The sequence below is a fragment of the Poecilia formosa genome, unplaced genomic scaffold (genome assembly GCF_000485575.1).
Source record: "Poecilia formosa unplaced genomic scaffold, Poecilia_formosa-5.1.2 Scaffold257, whole genome shotgun sequence".
Lineage (NCBI taxonomy): Eukaryota > Metazoa > Chordata > Actinopteri > Cyprinodontiformes > Poeciliidae > Poecilia > Poecilia formosa.
Window position 1 is genome coordinate 684879 of NW_006800196.1, and position 20783 is coordinate 705661.

The 20783-nt window shown below is 39.2% G+C and overlaps 1 protein-coding gene across 2 annotated transcripts in view; it reads right to left on the reverse strand.

Annotated features, from left to right (window-relative positions):
• myo10l3 (myosin X, like 3) overlaps positions 1-20783 on the reverse strand; it is a 66199-nt gene that overhangs the window by 23714 nt on the left and 21702 nt on the right. For both annotated transcript variants that reach the window (XM_016680820.1, XM_007570285.2), the window contains exons 3-18: positions 14266-14424; positions 13301-13488; positions 13049-13183; positions 12104-12228; positions 11987-12000; positions 11770-11854; positions 11512-11618; positions 11127-11256; positions 9335-9453; positions 7091-7237; positions 6159-6259; positions 5821-5887; positions 5219-5311; positions 4207-4275; positions 1637-1719; positions 1435-1531 (exon numbers count right to left, since the gene is read on the reverse strand). In XM_016680820.1, coding sequence (XP_016536306.1) covers positions 1435-1531; positions 1637-1719; positions 4207-4275; positions 5219-5311; positions 5821-5887; positions 6159-6259; positions 7091-7237; positions 9335-9453; positions 11127-11256; positions 11512-11618; positions 11770-11854; positions 11987-12000; positions 12104-12228; positions 13049-13183; positions 13301-13488; positions 14266-14424 — 1719 coding nt within the window. The remainder of the gene's footprint in view (positions 1-1434; positions 1532-1636; positions 1720-4206; positions 4276-5218; positions 5312-5820; positions 5888-6158; positions 6260-7090; positions 7238-9334; positions 9454-11126; positions 11257-11511; positions 11619-11769; positions 11855-11986; positions 12001-12103; positions 12229-13048; positions 13184-13300; positions 13489-14265; positions 14425-20783) is intronic.

Below are 20783 nucleotides of genomic sequence, written 5' to 3' on the forward strand. Positions count from 1 at the left end.
AGCTCGCAGCTCCAGTTTTCCCTCCAATTCATCATCCATCATCCTCGGTTGATACTAAACAGATACCCTTCTCCTCCCCCCTCTGTGTGTTTTACTTCTCCTTATTGTACAATACTAAAGAAGAGATGTGACCCTCAGAGATTTCTGGCCCATTTCATGTCTTGACATGCCAGGAAAAATTTGAACTAAGTTAAATTTTTCTGTAAAAGTCCTACATTACAGGATTAAAAACATGTTTTCTAGCCTATATTGTGAAACAGCATTCGCCTCCTTTTTCATATCCATCAACTAAGTTTTACAAAAAGCTTTTTTGAAAGGATAATCTTCTCCTTTTGCCGAATGAACTATACACGGCAACATCTGAAAAAGTCATTTCAAAGAAACATTGCCAAAATGGGAACATATTTTTGAAAAATGAATCATTCAAAAGTAAAAAAAAAAAAAAAAATCTACAGAAGTATGGAATGGTTGTTGAGTGAAATGCAGCAGCCAGAATAAACTGAAATGCTCACATAGTATTTACAACTTTGTTTTTAATTTCTTATGTGGGCATGCTATGACTTTGTGTTTAAACACCCCAGTGGAAGTAACTTTGAGTCTTTTTTAACTCAGCAACAACTTCCACAACAAAGATTGTTGTGGTTAGGGTGTTCTGGTCAAGTCAAGTCGAGTTTATTTGTATTGCACATTTCAGCGACAAGGCAGTTCAAAGTGCTTTACCTCATAAAAACATCATGCAGTCATCAGTGATGAAACAAGCAATAAACATTGCATTTTGTCATTTTTGATTATGGCATTTCGTCAAATGCCATCATCAAAATAATCAAGCAAATACACATCAAATATATGTTGATCAGTTTTCCAGTGACTGCAAACCAAAGGCCACTCTAAACATGTGGATTTTAAGCCTTGAATTCGGCTGTTTTGCAGTTTTCTGGAAGTTTGTTCCAGATTTGTGGTGCATAGAAGCTGAATGCAGTTTTTCCATTTTTGCTTCAGAGCAGACCAGAACAAAACCAGAAGACCATAGTGGTTTGGAAAGTTGATTCAATAACAACAGTTCTCTAGATCTTGCTGCGACAATAGTCCTTTAATATCAAAAATGTTCTTCAAGTAGGATATAGAAGACTGACTTTGTAACCGTTTTTGTGTGATTCTGAAGCTTCGGGTCTGAGTCCATCACTGCATGTGGATTTCGGACCTGATCACTAGTTTTTAGCTGTAATTACCAAAGCTGTGTGCTGATTCTGGGTCCTTCCTCTCTGGGTCCAAAATGATAATTTAAGTTTTGTTTCTGTTCAGCAGATCTCTGATTGGGTCCAGTCAAAAATGAACATGAATTAGTCCCAGGAACCACCCAAATCCTCGGTGCGTCATTACAACATGTTTCTTGTCAATGTGCTGAGATAATACCGCCTTGTCTAGCCGTCTCACCCTGAACTGAGAGCTGACGGTGGGTTTCCGACGGGCTGTCCCCATCTTCAGAGTCTCGTCTCCACTTCTGCTGCCGAGGTCGTAGATGAAGTCGAGCCTGAAGACGCAGCAGAAGAAGACCGGCGGTCAAAGAAACTCGTTCATGCCAGCTGATTGTATTGGTGTGCCAGTGTACAGGATACAAAAGAGGACATGTGCTCACCGGCTGTCTTTGAGGATGAACAAAATGTCATCTCTGAAGGTGTCTCTATTCTTCTCCAAGATTCCCCGCACATCATACAGCACCTACACAATGAAACAACAAAAAAACAGATGGTAGGAATACTGACAGAAGCAGCTTAAAAATATAATAATGATAATAAATTTGCAATGGAGAAACACCAGATTTGTCTGGGATCAGACAAATTTTGCAACAGAGAATTATAAAGTCAGTAATATACAAACCCCCCGCCCCCAAAAAAAAAAAACCCATAAAGCTTTTAAACCTATGATAATAAAACTACTTGGCATCACAATGTGGAGGGGAGCTTGCGCAGAGTTTGCATAATGTTCGGGGCAACTCTCAGCTTGTGATGATAACTGCTTTCATGTAGAATCACCTTTTCTGACCAATAACTAAAAACACTGAGAGGTTAGAGTTTTTCTACTGTCGTCATAAACATGCATAAAATACATCTGTTTTCTTAGAAGAGGACTCACATGTGACCTCAGTCTAGCATTCAGAACAAATGGTTTGAGTATTTTACAGTGAATCACCTCAAGGCCTAATGCTGTGCAACTCGTTGAGGTTTGAGTCATTTTAGCTTTCATCAAGACATTCCTACACACGCCTTTCTCCACACCAACACACTTGGTACGCGCTCTCTAGATACTCTGTTTGTTTGCTAAAAATAAAGGTGCAAGTCTCATATTATATGCAAAAAATGTGGGTTATTTGCATATAATACATGCCTCATTTCTCTTCATGTTAGTTTTCTTTGGGGCGGGGGGAGGGAAGCGCATTTGCAAGCCTGGAGGGTCTAGCAGAGTCAAGCATGATGAAACATGTACACATAAATCACAGAAGCACTAATTTATTTAATATACACTGGTGTTTAAAAGGAAAACACTAATAGATTTATGTTTTGTGTCGGTTCCAATATGTTCTTTGGCACAAAGTCAGAATTTTACTATAAAACCAGTTCACTGAAAGTAAAGCACAATTTAGTGGAAACAACAATGGCTGCAGTCACTACCGGATCCTTTCCAAAAATACATCTACATACCTATTTGCAGAAATGTATTTTCAAAGATGCAGTTTTGGTGTTTTACTAAAGCATTAACACGGCTTGTACTTTTTCAAATTCTGCCACATTGCAACCACAAACTTTAAAATATTTTATAGGATTTTTTTTTTTTTTTTTACTCAACAAGAATGATAAAAATTATACTTGAGTGTCAACTGGTGTATGTCTCCACCAGTTTTGCATATAGAGAAACTGCAACTTTTACTCATTCTGCAAAAAAAGATCAGCGGAATTGCAAGGAGAGCATCCCTTGAAAGAAGTTCATGGTTGGACTTTGACTGGACCATCTTACCACATTTAATGTTTTCATCTAACCATCCTACTGTGTTGCTTTGGCTGCATGTTTAAAGCATTGCTGTCCTGGTGAAAGGTCAACCTAAACATTAGTCTCTTGAAATATCTAATATGTTTCCTTTCAGGTTTGCCTATTTGCCTTTTTCTATTCATCTCTGCATCAATTCTAATCATCTGACGCTGCTGAGCAAAAGCAAACTTACAGTTTTGTGTTGTGGATGATCTGTTCTGGGTGATGTGCAGGTGTTAGTGATCTGGCAAACAAAACGTTTTGCATGTTGGCCAATGAAGGTGCTCTGATCTTATCTGACCAGAGCACCTTCATACATATGTTTGTTGAGCCGCTGCAGTAGAGGTCAACTGAAAACAAGGCATCTTATTGTTTTCTTTTAATGCTTTTCTTCTTTATTTTTTGCCATAAAAGTCAGATATGTGGAGTTATAGTAAATAGTCATCATTTGATAAATTTGGTGCATAAAATGTGGAAATGCTCCTCCATTGACATGACTTTTTAGAAATAAGGTCATTTTTACAGCTAATTGGTTTATATGGATGGTATTTAAGGCCATCAGAATTAAGTTGCTTGAATTCAGATGTACACCAAACACTCCATGTGTAATTTTTCTTACGATAATCCAAATTAATGGTGGGGGATATCATATAACATCCCAATAAAACATGTTTACATTTTTGCCTGGGTCTTGATAAAAAAAACACCGGAAACAACAGCCTGGTCTGGCCTTTTGTATCTGAACCGGGTCACAACTAAGCCTATTCCATGCCTGGCTTCTGATCGTTTTACACTGAAGAGATGCTGTCTGAGGCAGGAATCATAAAACCAGTCTTTAAAAAAGCACAATCCTATCTAATCTCTGCATTTGCTCCCTTTTGTTCCTGATCATTCTCCTCCTACTCCTCCTTTCTTCACTTTCACCAGGCGCATTGCCTGTTTTAATGCCAGCCAAGGAAGAAGATGATGACGGTGAAAGTTTTTATCCTGAATCAGGGAAAAGAGAAGAAAAAAATAAAGACAGCGGAGGAGGAGTGAGACACTGACATCCTGGAGAAGATTTTGGCAAAGAAACCCGCTCTGTTCATCCAGCAATTACCTCACTTCCACTAAATGTTGAGTCCACAAAGAAAAAGACAGTGACGTGCGTCTTTGTGTCTTGGTGCAAGAGTCGTTAATCACCTCTCCTGCATAGTGCTTGATGCCAAACTGGTGGTCAGTCACTCTGGGCTTCACATAGTACGGGTTTGTCTGGGAAGAAAAGACAGGAAGACCTCAGATTTCATCTTAGGCATTAAGTCCGTGTCTGTCTAACGAGCTGATTAGGAGAGACAGAACTCTGGGTTCTCCAAGAGTTCAGCAGACATTTTTAATGACCCTGAGGGATGCAGCCAACACAACTGTGCCACTGTGTTTTCTATTAACTATTTTTTTAAATAATGTTTTACAGTGAAATCCTTTCCATCATAGCTTGATTTCTCAAATGTCAGTTTTGTTGTCATATACAAAGTTTGTTCATATTTGTAGGTTTTGAATTTCTTTAAGTTTGCAGTGGTTAAATATGGGCTGTTTTAAAGTGCTGGTCATATGAACATAATAAATTCAAAGTTGTTCACAAAATTCTTGATTTTAAAAAATGGCTGAAGCTGTATGTTGTGTAATTACCCCACCCTGAAAAAGACATTTTAAAATTAATCATTAAAGCCTCTGAATAAATTAAGTTAATCCCTGTTATATGTGCATACGTCTAAACCTCTGACCAGGATTATATCATACAATAGTACAAAAATGTTTCTCCTTGAATGAGAGGAAATTAAAAAAATAAAATAAAATTAACAAAATTAAAACACGACACAGGGCCGAGACCTCAGGGAGAGCTCAGCTGGTCCTCAGGGTTCTTTCCATTTAGTCACAAAAATGTTCTGAGAAAGGCCTTTTCTCTCCCTGCACACAAAGCTCATCAGAGCTGGAGAATGGCTGATCAGATTTCAGCATTGTTGTGTGTAAAAGCGTGTAGGGAGGGGTCTGCACAAGGTGCAACAAAGACTTTTCAGCTCAGCAGGCGAATCACCGGCCAGGACGGAGGTTTAACCCCTACAGGACGCCAAATGGACAGAACCAGGCGGTGATCGTTTTGCTCTTCAGCTGTTTGAGTTGAGAGATAAACTCTGAACTCTGAGCTGCGTGGACTTACCGCATGTCGGCTGTGCAGTTTCTCCAGAAGGGTGTAGTCCGTGCCTTTGGGGAAGCGGCTCTCCTCGTTGATAAGAGCCAACATGCCCAGTTTCTAAAGCAGACGCAGACACAAGAAAGACAGTCATGATCAAACTAGTTCTAATCCTAGCGTCTGGCAACTTACGTTATAGCGATACCAGAAGGAAACTGTTCTTTTTTTCTTTTTCAGTGGTTTGATTTATATTTTTATATGCTCAAAATGGCACTAATGCCACAGGAATAATATAAATGAAGCAACACGAATATGAGGAATGCGCAGAAATAAAATGGCTACATTGTTTCCCAGCCTTTGCAAACACTCAGTTTCAGCATAATTTCTATCTCTGGTGGTAAAATAACAATTGTTGTCGTGTTTTACATCAACCCTACCTCCAACCACCGACTGGTGTGCATTACTGTAAAAACAACATGCAAACTGAGACTCCGTAATGATAGACTGGGAGAAGGGAGTCAGTGTATGTAAGCACAGAGTGGCGTCTGGGTCGGCCCGCACCGCCATGGCGGGCGGTTAGCGGTCGGTCCCCACGGTGACTGTGCTCTCTCACGTTCCCTTTGCTTTACCTTCTCTATGAGATCCAGACACTCGGCGTTATCCATCCAGTCTATGGCTTCCCACTGGATCCCCTCCCTGTCAGAAAACACACACACACACCATGTATATATACACAAAAAACAAAAGGACATAAAGGCTGTGTTATCCAGCATCACATGTGGTGAAATGAGCCATGTCCAGGCTGCTGGTCTTTTATACTAGAATACAACTGGCTGAGGAAGAAACTGAGTCTGTTCCAAAAGCCTGGTCGTTCACCCTGACGACACCCACCTTCAGTTTAGCTAACGGCTCTGTCTCGCTCTTGTTTTATGTTCAAATGATGTGTATCTGCGCACTATGTTTTGACCTGTTGTACTCCAGCTGCTCCAGCGAGAAGATGTGCTTGTTGAAATACTCCTGGAGTTTCTCGTTGGCGTAGTTGATGTTAAACTGCTCGAATCGGTTCACCTGCCGGTCAGAAGAATCTCGTTTACAGCAGATCAGTACAGACTTAAATTAAACCTAAACATTACAACTAAAAGCCTTTATGTATTTTATTGTGATTTTATGTTGACAGACCAACTGCAGGTATGAAAGGGAAAATAATTATTACATTTTTCTTTTTTTTTTTTAACAACAAAAATTTTCAAAGGTGTATTTGTATTCAATCCTCTGACATTAAAAGATTAAAATCTGTGTCCTTTGTTATCTACAAAAGCACTTCATTGTTTCTTAACATTACTTTTCAAGTCTTGCCACAAATACACTCTGGTCAAACATCTGATAGTTCACCCTAACGTGGACTTTGACTGGGCCAAATATTGATTTCTGAACTCTTCCTGAGTTAAAACATTAGTATTGTTGTTTATAAATGAATATGAACTTGTTTGAGGTCTGAAAGCACTGCATCTTTTTCGTTATTTTGACCACTTGTCGTTTTCTACAAAATACTAAATTTTTGCTTGGAATTTCAGAAAAATGTTGTCAGTAGTTCATAGAATGAAAAAAAAGAACAATGTTAATTTTACTGGCAATTTTACAGACATCTGACCACTTTCACATGTTTGACTTCTTGGAAATTGGAAGCAGAATTTCTTGTGATGTTCTTTCAAAAATGGTTTTCCTAATGTTACTCTTCCATTAAGGTCAGTTTTCAGGAGTTTGGGGTTAGTAGTTATCTTGTTGTTGAATCTAACCCTGCATCAGACCTTCTCCCTGACCTGTCTGGTCTTCGTTCAGCTGTTTGTTCGTCAGTGTTCTCTCTAACAAACCTCTGGGGAACTTCACAAATCACCTCACCTCAAAGTTCTCAAAGCCAAAGATGTCTAGGATGCCGATGGATTTGAAGTTGTCTTTCCCTTTGATCTTCTGGTTGATCCTCATTATGATCCAGGAGAAACACTGGGAATAAAGAGCCATGGCGACAGAGTCCCGCGAGTCCACCGCCTGTAGGTGATAACACACAGCGATAACGGACACAGTGAGCGCCACACAATGCATTTTTCACAGGAAAAGAGAAGACTTTGTAGACGGCGTCGCAAAACAAGATGAGAATCGGCACGGAGAAGACGTTTAATTAGTTCTGTCAGATGGTGGTGGAGTAGATTAAAACAGTGATTTGCTAAACTGATGATGTGTGGGGCCTCTGTGCTGCGGCCGTAGAGCAAACAGATGTTTGGAGACAAAGGAGAATTGTGGCGGCGTTCGTCTGATGTCTGTTGTCACAACAGAAACTGTTTATTGCCTACATATCTAAGAAGTGACACGTAGCAGGTATGTTCTACTATTCAAAAAATGACTAAGACATTCAGAGAAATTCATTAGTAAGCTTTCATGATTTCCTTCCGTTCTTCTTAACCGCTTCGCTAACAAAAGTTAAACTCCTTCACAACTTTAACCCTTTAGCACTGAACTTTGTAGCTGGCTTTGAACTGAGATTAAATTACACAAAGCAGGCCTTTCCTAATCATGAATCATCCGGAGATAAATGGCTTAGCTGAGTTTTATCTAGGAGAAGCAGATTAATGAGGGCTGAATACAAAATGCAAGCAACATTTTTCAGGTTTGTTGTTGCAGCGGAATGTGAAAGCCACATACAGTTTTCCTTCCATATCACGTTCATACACTACTTCACATTAAACTTTCACCCAGATCCCAAATAAAATACATTAGTCGTGATGTTGCAAAATATGAAAAGGCGATAGGGGTAGAAAAGCTCTTTGCACTCTAAAGCAACACAGGAACTTGGTAGCGTACTTCCAAGCAATTCTCCCAAAAAGTTTTCATATTTTCCATACCAGGCCTCTACCATTCCTGTTTTCTTTTTCCCAACCACAATGTGAACTGTATGAGAACATTGTCAAATGAAAGAAACACAAAAAAGCAGACAAAAACAAAACAACCCCCAAATTAGATTAAACCTAACAGTCCAAAATCTGATTATCCTCCAGGTTCATTGAACCTTTCAGCCAAACTCCATCCATGCACAAACAAAAAGCTTGACCTTCCCGCTTACACTTCCTGCACAGGTATTGTGCTGGAACTGAAAATAAAAACAAAACAGTGGTGGTGTGTACTGTACATGGAACGACAATACCCCAGGACTTCTGAGTAATCCATCAAGCTTCTTGCCGCTTACTGGTATAAAGAGGGCCCTGGTGGCTCCAGGATCTCCGTCACAGGGGTGAGAAGAATGGCTGCTTGTGCATGATGGTGGGGACTGAAGACGAGGGGGGGAGGAGATGACCTCTGGCCGTTGTGAGAAGAAGTCCTTCTTGTAAGACTCCAGGGCTAGAATAATGAGGTCTTTTAGGAGACAAGTAGCTTCAAAGGCCATGCACAACGAGCACAACGGCCAGCGGCAGGGCGACACTACCAGCTCTTTGTCTGCCCATGAAAAGCGGTCTTGTGGATTTCGTGTCCCTGTGATAATAGCAAAGGTCTGTGCTGCATATTTACTGACATTTATGAATGTGAGTAGGCCGAGGACGCTCGGCTCTGACCAAAATATATAAAAAAAAAAAACGTGGGCAGTGTCATGGGCCAAAATGTTCTTTTGGCATATGGTGAAAGGGATATCACTCGCAGTTGATGGCTTGAGATACGTTTGCATTAATTACAGGCGACAGCGTGGAAAATTCAAAGCGTCAGAAAGACGTGGGTGAATTACGGTGCCAGCTTTTCGGCGCCTGGTTGCAGTGCCTCCAGAGGAGAGGGCTCTCACTTCACCCCTCCTCAGCTTTTGGGTCTATTGTGCTTTTGACTGAGATCGCTATCACGATGGCTTTATTGTGCCGGGAATCTGGCAGAGACAAAAAGCAGGAAATGGCTGAGAGTCACGCAAGGGATCTGGAGAGGCATGTGGTGCAGAGGGCAGCAGACTAAGACTCGGCGTGCTACTGTTTGAGTGTCGGGAGTGAGAGGAGGGACCACAAATACGCAGATTAACTATCATCCCATCCTGAAAGCAGACGCCCAACAGGACAATGATGAAGTCAACCTCAAAGGGGCATCTAACGGATGGCGCGTTAGCCGTGTCGTTACCTGCTCCACGGTCAGGGGGGAGCAGATCTCCTCTCCTCTCAGGATCATGGAGCGCTGGGTCAACACCTCTGACAGCTGGAAGGAGTCCAGACCGAGCAGCTCGCTGACGTTACTGACCACTGAAACACACGCAGATGTACAGTGCGTTGAATGTATAAGTGATGGAGAACACAGGCGGTTCACGCACATTGATGTTAAACAACAGATATGCACCACGATCCCACACAGTTCAGGGGGAAACTCTACTCTGCAGCCGGGGCACCGCTGCTGTTTACAGGTTCCTCGGAAAAGAGGTCAGACGCAGCGAACAAAGCAGCCCTGAGATCGTGTTGCAGCCTGTTCAGGGCTTTGTCTGCCTGTGTAAAGTCAATCAAACTCAGGGGAAGACTGGTTCAGTGGTTCAACATTACTAAAGGTTCCCTAAACACACTCCCGTATTTAGGAAAAGTATGAAATTTCTTTGTCTGTATTTCCACAGACTTGTATTTTAGACTTAAATTTTGAAAAATGTACAATTTATCATTTTGGGATGTCTCAATGTAGTACCGGTGTTCCTGTCAAGACTTTTTAATTGAGTATCTGTCTAAAGTCAACTCCCGGTACCTGCAGTTTACGTTACCTCCTTTATCAGCGCTAGCTCCAGATATATGATCTTTTTATAAGGCAGTCACAACACATGTTTTTGTGTGCAGCTTGCAAAACCTGACACTCAGCTTATGAGACAAGACAGTTCACTGTACTGGGTTCAGTTCAACTAAATAACATGAGATTTTCGCAATATTTGCGGTATAACTAAGAATCGTAGTCTTTTAAAAAATAATCTAGAAAGTGTGCAACACAGTGTTTTTTCTAGCCAATATGCTGAAGTTCCTATGCTTGTCTAATTCTGAGGCAGCCCTGTAATGCCCAGAAAGTATCTTAGCAGTTTTCACATATTGCAATTAAATAATATAATGTGTTGAGTCAGACACATGTTTAGAAATAAAGCTATGCACATTTTAAGTGATTTATTATCAAAATATTAGCCTTTAGTAGCATGCTTGGGCAGAATCATGAGGAAATCCTGAACTTTCTAATGTGACAAAATATCTGTCACTGTCAAAACAAGCACGTAGTGAATTAAAGCTACTGAGTTTTCAAACGCAGACACACCAAAGTCTATATTAAATTTACTGCAAATAGTTTCAACTTAGTCATTTGTATCAACAACCTCCTATCTTAAATGACTCTGATCAGTATCAGACAAAAAGAAGGACCAGCATTTTATCTATTAGTATTGTGGTTTGGAGTAACTATCAGAACATAACAGCTTCACAGAAGGGCTATCAAAGGGCTAGATGCTTAACTTTTATAACAAAGCCTACTGTTTCTTTTTTATAATAATAATAATTTTTAAAAAAATCACGTAAAAATAAGCTGGTGATCAAAATAAGATTATTTTCAATCTGATCTGGAGCAGTAACCAGATCTGGAGCCTCACCATGTCTAAAAGATATTAAGTCATTCTGACCACAACACCTTTCAGTGTGGATGTTGTTACTGCAGGAAGAAGGTTCAACGTTAGTTTTAGTGTCTGTGACATGCTTAAAAATAAGTCAAAGGAGGATACACAGAGATGTAAGAAGCTACTTAAAAGGAAAGCGTAGACATATCTGTTAACTCAGAGTTATACTTCTGTAGGTTCAATATGCGACACCTTTTAATTTTTTTTATAATGATATATAAATATTATAATGCCTGTAACGGTGTAGTAAATGTGTTTATATATTGCTGCCACTGTGGTTTTCTCCACCTCCGTTTGAAGTGATCTGAGCTCCGCCGGCAGTCATGAATTCAATGTTTCCCATCTGGAGGACAGCAGACAGCAACTTGAACACGTCTCTGATCTCCTCCTCACTGAATTCCATCACCTTAAGAGCCTCCTGTAAAATAATACATCATGTTACAGTTCAGATTCTTCCGGCGCAGTAGCTCTGTCAAAACATCTGCTAAACTTGTCATTTCCTCAGAAGAATTGTAGCTCTTAATTTTGGCTGTATTTTGAAATACTGATGAATAATCACCCGTACGCTCTGGAAGTAACTGGAAGGTTTTCTTGCATGTTAGCGTTTCTATTTAACAGCAAGGTATATGGCGTCCCCTGGGGGTGGAATGCAGAACTGCAGTGAACAACTCACCATCACACTGTTAAAGAGCTGCTTGTCATCCAGACTGCTGTCCTGAACACAGCCTGCTTGGCTCAGGTAGTGATACGACTCTGGACCTTCAGACAAAAGATACATGTCTGCAACACAAGTGTGCAAACACAACATGTATATAAAATAAAACATTAGCTTTAAAACCTTTCCAAGACTTAAAAAAAAAAAATGTAAAGTACAGTTAGAGTTGCTCAAATGTTGTTGTGTAGATGTGATTTAAATTCAGGAGGAACGTACCTCTGTGGTCTCTGTCTGCTCCTGCCAGCAGGGCGTAGAAGATGTGGTAATTTCTCTCGCCTGGATTTTGCCGGACCACGCGGTTCTAATAAAGAAAGCATGACAAGAATGCAGGTTCATTTGTTTCAGTTATTCTAATTAACGCTTGTGATAATACAGAAGTAAAAAAAAACACAAACGGTTTGTGCATAAATACTTTTACAACCTGAAACCTCACCTTCTCAAGTAAATCTGGTGATTGGAAGTCAAGGGGAATAAAATCAAATGAATCTATCAAGATTTGCATAAATAGAGAAAACTTTCCAGAATGTACTAGTAGTGTTATCAAGGATACAATCAATGATGCAGCCTCCCTGAATGTTCCCGTTCTGTGAAAAGTGGAGCTGTATGAACTTCCCGAAGCGACTGGAGTTGTTGTTGTAAACGGTCTTTGCGTTCCCAAAGGCTTCCATGATGGGGCTGCGGACGGAAAAAACACAAAATAATGCAGATCAAACGTTGCTGTGCATTTTCACTAACAGGACGGACTCCTCAGGAACGAAGACTTTGACTAGACGTAGTTGCCTATATGCATCTGAATCTTGTTTGGACGTAGCTTTATGATGAAGTCATTCAATTTGTTTATCGTTGATGTCAAGAACCCGTATTTTATCTAAGTGTGACCTGTCAATGTGAACCTGAGGAAAACATTTAAACCCCAAGTTGCCTCCTAATCTGTGTGTAAAGGTGTGAGTTTGAATGTGGAACTAGTGTAAAGATCTTTTACTAAAAAAACTGTCATTTTCTTATTCAAAGGGGTTCTTAAACGTTTTGTCTTGACTCATGTTTAGTATTTAATGATTCAAATTGGAGTCAGGATTCTAACATTATAAAGAACTGGACTGAGCCACAGTATTTTAAAACCCATCAATCATCTAATTTAGGAGTAATTGCTTAATAAATGTGATGACATCCCTTTACAAGGATGAAGAATCAAAACATCCTCGTAGTGGCATCACATTTACAAACCTGTTAAGGCTGAATTAAATACAACAAAAGTAGACAGAATTATTATTATTATTTTTAAATAGGGTTACAAAAGTAACTATTTGTAACTTTTTGCTATAAAGTTACAGTCACAAAAATGCAAGCACCTTGAAATGCATTGCTACAAAGTTCATTCTAATCACTAAATGCTTTGAAAACTCTTGTGTCCTGGTCTAAAGGATGAATCTGTGCATATCAGTTCAAAGATTTCGGGTTGGGAGGGAGTGCGGGGGGCGATTTGTTTCTTCAGTACCTGCTCTGGACGAGTGCCTGCTCCACCCGGGTGGTCCGCTCCGACAGAGGAGTACCAGACGAGTTCTGACTCATCACTGAGAGGAACTTCAGCAGCAGCTTGGTGCTCTCCGTTTTCCCAGCACCGCTCTCTCCGCTGAAGATAAGCAGACAGAACGTGTTTTTTGACTCATAATGTTGCTCATCACGCACATTGCTTTGATGGAAAGCCCTCCAGATGAGCTGCTTATTTCACAGGGTAGCCCTCACTGACCTGATGAGAACACACTGACTGTCGTGTCTCTTCCACAGGCAGCGGTAGCACTCGTTGGCCACAGCAAAGATGTGAGGAGGCAGCTCCCCCATCTGGTGTTTGCTGTACAAATCGACCGCGGTGGAGTCGTACAAGCCTGCTATCTGTTGGTAAGGATTTACTGCTGCCAAAATTGAACCTATGTTGGTCTACAGGAAGGTGAAAGGAGAAAGCAGAAAGACATGAATTACTGAAATACAACAGAATGCAAGAGAAAATGCTCGGCATTTGGAAATTTTGCATCTCTTAATACTTGGTCAACTCTTGTGCTTTAGTACCATTAACTTGTTCCACTAGCTCTGCAGATAACACTTCCTCTGATACGACTTCCAAAGTCGGTGACACTTTTCGGCTACCCATTGTGGCCTAGTTTGTTAGGCTGCTAATATTTTAGGATCCACTGGTCCTGCTCTTCTAATGCGCTTTGGGGAAAGTGCCTCTTCAAAGTGTGTTTCTGGGTCATCATGCCACAATGCTGACATTCTGCAGGACATACTGGGACGACGCTCTGAGATGAGATTACAAGATAGGATTTCCAAACAACAAAAAAATTCAAATGCCCCATGTGATTATTTTTTTTATAAACTCTGCAGGGTTTCTGCAGAACCTCAGAGTTTGGCTGTAAAATCAGTCCTGACATTTAGAGCAGATAAGACAAACAAACAAGGAATTCAGTTATAAATACCCCAATGACATATGAGCTACAAGCCTGAAGAGTAAATATCTGAAAAAAAAGGGATTTATGTCCTTTAAGTGAGTTTGTGCAGTAACTTTCCATCGGTGTAATTCAGTTTTTCATGTTGAATCGATATGCAGAGTTAGACAGCCTCCTTCTTCCACCAGCGCACTTTATCCCGGCTCAAATCCACATATATGCCTTCCCTCCTAATGTAAAAACACAAGTGGGCTCACTCGTTGAAACTCACATAGATGTTGTCTTTCTGGTAGCGCAGAAAGAGGTTGTGCATGATGGCAGCTTCATGCAGCTCTGCCAGTGTGGACATGTCCTCGACTCCATTGATGCTGCTGGGGTGCATCGGGTACACCGTGTCTCTGTTCAGCTCCTCTCTAGGTAGACAGATCACCTGCGTCGGCACATGCGCAAAAATGCATTTAGCTTTAGAGAAAACAAGAAACTGCTGCATATTGACAATGTTTATTGTTCAAGCCATTGCAGCAACAAAAGGTGGCACTTCATATTTGTCATCTCGGCTGTTAATCTATATTTATCTTAATTTTAGACCTAAGAAGACACAGCACTGTGTGATCCAAATTCTTTTTACATTAACCTCAATTATTAACATATTTTGCCCCAAAATACAGAGAAATATAATCAAATACATATTGAAAAAAAAAACCTTACTACTTCTGACAAAAAAAAAACAACAAAAACAAACGGTTATGCTCAGTAGTCTGAAAAGATGACCATAAATTACATCTGAAATGTAGCAAACTGTACTGTAAAATCCCATTAAGAACATGTTACACACAGGCATTTTCTTTTATCTAGTTTCAATTCTCCAAAACAAATTCAAACAAATATAAAGATAGACAACGTATAATATAAACCAAAGTAAACACTAGGAATTTTTTATTCATCCATCTCTTTCAAACTACTATGCAAGTTTACCCATGTGTATTCAGAAAAAAAAAGAGAAAACAAAAAGCTAATCCCCATCTCTGGATTTGTTGTTTTCCTCGGTTGACCTCTGAGTAGGTGATTTCAGCGCCCCCGTGTGGTTGAATTTAGACCTCTCTGGTACATTCATCATATAAGCCAGTAGTAGCTGATTCAAAAGATGAAGGTACTGAAAGATACATAACGTCTGCTCATCACTGACGGGCTTTATGCATAAATAATATGCTGCATGGTAGAACATGAACGTCTGCTGTGGAACAGTCTCCAACACAAATTCAAAACTATGCACCCTGATATTAAAGGTCTTCAATGGAATAGAGGGTTTTTGATTGAAAAAATGAAAATCCAACAAAACAGACCCAGGCAAGAACATGCAGGCTCCACACAGAAAGGGCCCGGTGAACTGAGATTCAACCTTTTCACTTTAAGAAGACACCATTGTTCGGCTACAAACTAATATGAAATTGCACACCCTGTTAAGCAATGGATATCTTTGAGAAATTATGCCAGAGTTGAAGAAATACACCATCAGTGAGATTGGTGGTGGTAGAACAGTTGCGGTGGTTTATCATTTTTCTGGTTTCACCTCCACATTCTTCCGCCCGTATCAATGACACGCCGATGCACAAGCTCAAACAGGAATGACCGAGGTGAAATAAAGACAATGCATGTATAGCCTGTCTGTACCTGCTGACACAGTTCACCTTTCATTCACCTTTTAGATTCTCCATTGAGTCTCTGTTAAGCAAATCTCACGCCATGTGACTGATGTAACATCGCAACGTAGGTGGAGCAGTGAAATGAACTTTTCAATGTGCGATGGACGAAGAACTGAGGGATTTCTTATTGTCGCCACTGAATTCTCCACAAATTTAGAGAAACATCCACATCAACCAACAGCCATCCACAAAGAGTCTTGTGGACTTAGTGGCTAACAGCACTAATGTCCCAGAGATAAGATAAAAGGACAGACAGACCAGTGCTGTGTTGGCCACTTGATGGGAAGACGGGTCCAGATCGATACTGATGGACTTGAGGCTGGGATTGTGGCGTCCCAGAGCATTACTGCATATCCAAGTGTCTCCCAATTTGGGGGGGAGGCATTTCAGGGAACTGCTGAGTCAGCCAGCAAGAATAGGCTGCTGAAGAGCTGACGACGGTTTCAATCAGTTGATTTGCTCAAGACAAAATGAATAGGTCTGGGCTTTAGCGATTATTCTGTAATGGATGAATTATGTTTGAATTTGATTCAGGAAGACCACAAGTTAGCACAAGCGTGTATCAAAACATTTTTAACCACACGGGGGAAGAAGGAAAAGTGACAGTGCACACATAATAAATTCAAGGCTTGTAAAATCAATATCATTCACCAGACATGGAGCAGCTCATTTCCAGACAGCCAATAAATGCCTGGTATTGACTTCTGTTTATGCTTTTAATTGGCATTCACGACCAGAATAGGCATAAAAAACAGTCCAGCTGCAGTTTGCTGCTTGAATAAGTGCAGACATTAAATTTACTAAAAAAAACACATAGTGGTTTTACCACCAGTTAGTGGTGCTAAAATCTTATTAAGGAGTAGGAAACATAAGACTGAATTTAAAAAGACAAATAAAACAACAAAGGCATCAGATAAAATCATCAAAATGGTGCAAATATTAAGAAAAAAAAATAATTTTTATGCTATTGTTATATATTCTTTTGCATTTCTTATTGACAAATTCAGATTAATTGGTAGTAGCTGGTCAAAAATGTAAGAGTATTGTAAGACAGCAACATCTTTTCCCCAGCATGTTGCTGTCCACTGATAGCAAACTGGCAAAAAGAAGACTTTTTCACTTTTTTCTCACTTGCAAAGCAGATAAATTTGTCTCTTTGTAAATGTTCTGAGTTGCAAAAGACACTCCATTTCCAGTCAGCATGTCTCCTGTAAGGCAGCTGACTGTAAGTTGGCTACTTAAGCAGATAGTCCATCCAATTATTCATCTGGAACTGATTATTTTATTTATTACTCAATAAAAACAAAATGACAAAGGGTTTCTGTGTAGTAAGCACTTGCACACTGACAAATCTAAGTCAGTTTTCAAGCCAAAATAATATACAACTGCTGTAAGGAGACAGCTCTAAAACTGCAATGATTTGAATATTACATTATCATCAGCAAATGTTCTTAGTTTTATGCTTTGAATTAGAGCAATGAGGTCAGTTTATATGTTTGGGATTTAAATATTTTTGTAAATGTGTCAAATCCTCTACCATGGAGCAGATTAATAGTTACATGATAAGATATAGATCTGTTTAATGAATTTTTAAAAAGTTATTCAAAGTAATAAAAAATACATCAATTGGAGAATGGACATGAGCTGAAGAAAAATAATCACAACAACATCAATATCGTGAGTTGCTCGACGTTTTTGTTATTAACACAGTTCAGAAAATGGTGAAAAAAATGTGGCCTGTGGGAGTGATCTCATTTATCCAGCATAATCTGGGAGATCTCCAGCAAACATGTCCATCCACAATCTGATCCAACTCCACACCCTCAAAAATGGCCCAGAATCACAGCAGCACCCAAGTGACTAATAAAAACAGATGCCTGGAAGAATAGTTGTAAAACAAAAACATGTTTTGATTTAATTGTATTTTTTTGCAAAAAAAAAGCCTCATGAGACAAATAAATCTTAAGTGCTGCTATAAAAACCTACGTTCTTACATGACTTGGCATTGATGAAATATTAGGATCACAGTGTTGAAGTCTGGTGATGAGGAACGATCTTTTCAACAAAAACTGAACAGAACAATTGCTGCGGCTAAAAGTAGCATTTACTGTATAACAGCATGCTCTGGTCGTTTTAATATTTGGTCAAATTGTACTACCACTGGGTCATTTTACACTTACTTGGATCGTTAAAAATATTTTCTATAATCTACTAGAAATCTAAGCATAGACTGAAGGAGTAAGGAATTATGTGACTCCAATAAACAACTATTAGTCAGTACAGGTGCTCAGAGATGTTTTGGTTTGATCTGGAGTCATAAGTTATTATAACTCATTAAAGCAAAGGAAATGTTGTGAAACAATTTGGAAAGAGTCAAAAAGACTTGGAGTGAAAAGTAACATGAACATAGAACCTGGTAAATAAAGACAGTGATGTATTTTCTGTTAACATTAACTGGATTCAGATATTAACTGGGAATGGTTCAGCAGCAGAAACCCGTGTGAGTTTCTTTTAATGCATCAATCCTTCTGTTGCTCGTAAATGTAACCATTCACCAAAATCTCTTGATTCTGTACTTGAGACTGAAAATTATTTGCACATAAAACCGTCTGCTTTTTCTTTGGAATTATGTCATTCATTGGATTTAACCATCATTATCCTGGGTTGCCTAAAAAGGGAGCATAATTACATTGTTTTTATCCATTTATGTGGGAAGAAATGGCAACAGAATTAAGATTTTAATTTGCTTCTTCTTCACCCAACACAGTATCAAAGAAACCGCATAGACTTGATGATACTTCCACTGTCTGTCAGCATTCCTTACAGTTCTCAAGCATAAAGTGGCATTAGGTTCACCAGCAGCAAAGATGAGGATAGAAAACGCTAACAGGCAAGAGTTTGCTCTTAGTTTCAGCTCAAGTTTCAGGAAAAAGTAGTAGAAACTCAGATGACTCCTGAATATTTCTCTGCACGCACAACAACTTTGCTTATATATTAAGCTTATTGCCTCATAAAACTAGCTGACAGGAAAACAAATGAACAGGAAACAACCATGAAGCCCTGCGATGTTGTCTACTCTTTCACGGCACTCATAAGGGAGGAACAACAGCTTGTTAAAGTATACTCTCCATTAAAACAAAACAACACTGACATTTTAATAGAATTGTATGCAATATTGCAAGACAAAGAGGAGCTTAATTGTGGAGTAGAAGGAAAATGACACACTGCTTTAAAATCTTTTTAAATGAAAATCTGAAAAGTGTGGCACACATATTTCAGTCCCCTTTACTATGATGCCTTTAGGTAAAGTCCACAGCATCCAATTGCCTTCAGAAGTTACATATTTCATAAAAAGGATCCACTTGTGTGTGGGTTAAGCTATATTTCCATTAAACTGTAATGAACATTTTGAGCAGACTTTTAAAATGTCACAAAAAAAGAAAATGTGAATTAGGTATGTTTCCATCTACTGGTAGAAAATTAGAAATTGAAAAATTAAAGAAAGCAATTAACCGCTGAAATGAGCAATGACCCTTAATCTACAGCATGAGCCATGTAAAGTTTTAGATCAAAGCCTTTTCAGGTGTAGGAATGGTCCAGTCAAAGTCCACCCCTCAATCCCACTGAGAGTCAGTGGTGCGACTTGTGGACTGATATTCTCAGAAGCTGCTGGTCTAATCTGACTGAGTCTGAGTAATTTCAAAAACAAAAATGAACAGAAAGATGTGCAAAGCTGGTAGAGACAAACATCAAAAGACAAACATCAAAAGACAAACATCAAAAGACAAAATCATTGACTCCTGGGGGCTGAATGCAGATTTTCATCTGTAATAATTTTTTAAAATATCGGTTTGCTTCCAAGTTTATGTGTTGCTTTGTGTTAGTCTATCCCATAAATCCCAATAAAATACATTGACAGCAGCAGTGGACATGTGATAAAATGTAAAACAAAGTTCAAGACGTTCAAATGACTTCTTTCTTTAGAAGTCATTTGAACGACTTCTTTCTTTAGCAGAAAGAAGTCAGGCTAATGTTTGTAGTTAAAGTAGAATACTTTATAACCAGCTTTTATAAGAGACAGAGCACATTGTGTGTGAAAATGCCTCTAGACCACAGCGTAAACCCCTAAAAAAACGCCACTGTTCAGATTTCACAGTGTGACCCCTCAGGGACTGTTACATGTCCAAAACATCAGGGATAACATTCGTGGAAAGTCGAACTGGAATTTCCAACATCAAAAGGGTTTCATTTTTCTCCGTTTTGCCTTAGAGGGGGTCTTAGTTTCACTGTGGGTTACAGCCCAGTGAGATGGGTTGCTCAACTCAGTCACTGTAGATTGTTAATAGTTCTTCTTCATCTTAATACAGTTCACTGAAAATATCACATTTATTGAACAGGATGGGATCTTTTAAATTGTAATTTTCAACAAGCGAAAATGGTTTCATTAGAACCATAACAACTAGTTCTACCACCAATTTACAAACAAATACATGAGAAACCCAAATCCAACTGTAAAAAAAAAAAAAATAAAATACAAATTTAATTAGCTGTTCGAGAACTACCCACGTGTCACAAGTTAGACGAGCGTTTGAAATCAGAGTTGGTGTAGTCGCAGCCAGAGACTGCTTCAGGCCATTTACAACTACATGTGATTTAGGATTGAGTGGTGAAGTTGTTTACTGCACTGTTCGATTCTTTCCAAACTGTGTTGACACTGGAAAGCTGGTAACCTCCGCTGCAGAGCACGTGGCTGCACACGTGACAGAAAATTACATGTTTGTAAAGTTGGGGATGGTGGGGTAGTTTGTGTTGATCAAAATTATGATTTAAATATTCAAAAACAAAGGACAATTCAGTAAAAATGGAGAAAAATTCAGCATCTAATCATTTATGAACTGTGTATATATTTATTTCTAAATATATGGTAAATAAATTTATTTATAAATAAATTAGCACATTTATTTTCATTCATTTCCTCTATTTTCTATTACCTTCAGCATCTTGTGCCCTAAAAGTCAATATCTGATGTGCATTAACAGCATTTAGCAGTTTAGTCATCTTTTTTATTTTTGTTTGTTTTTGATAA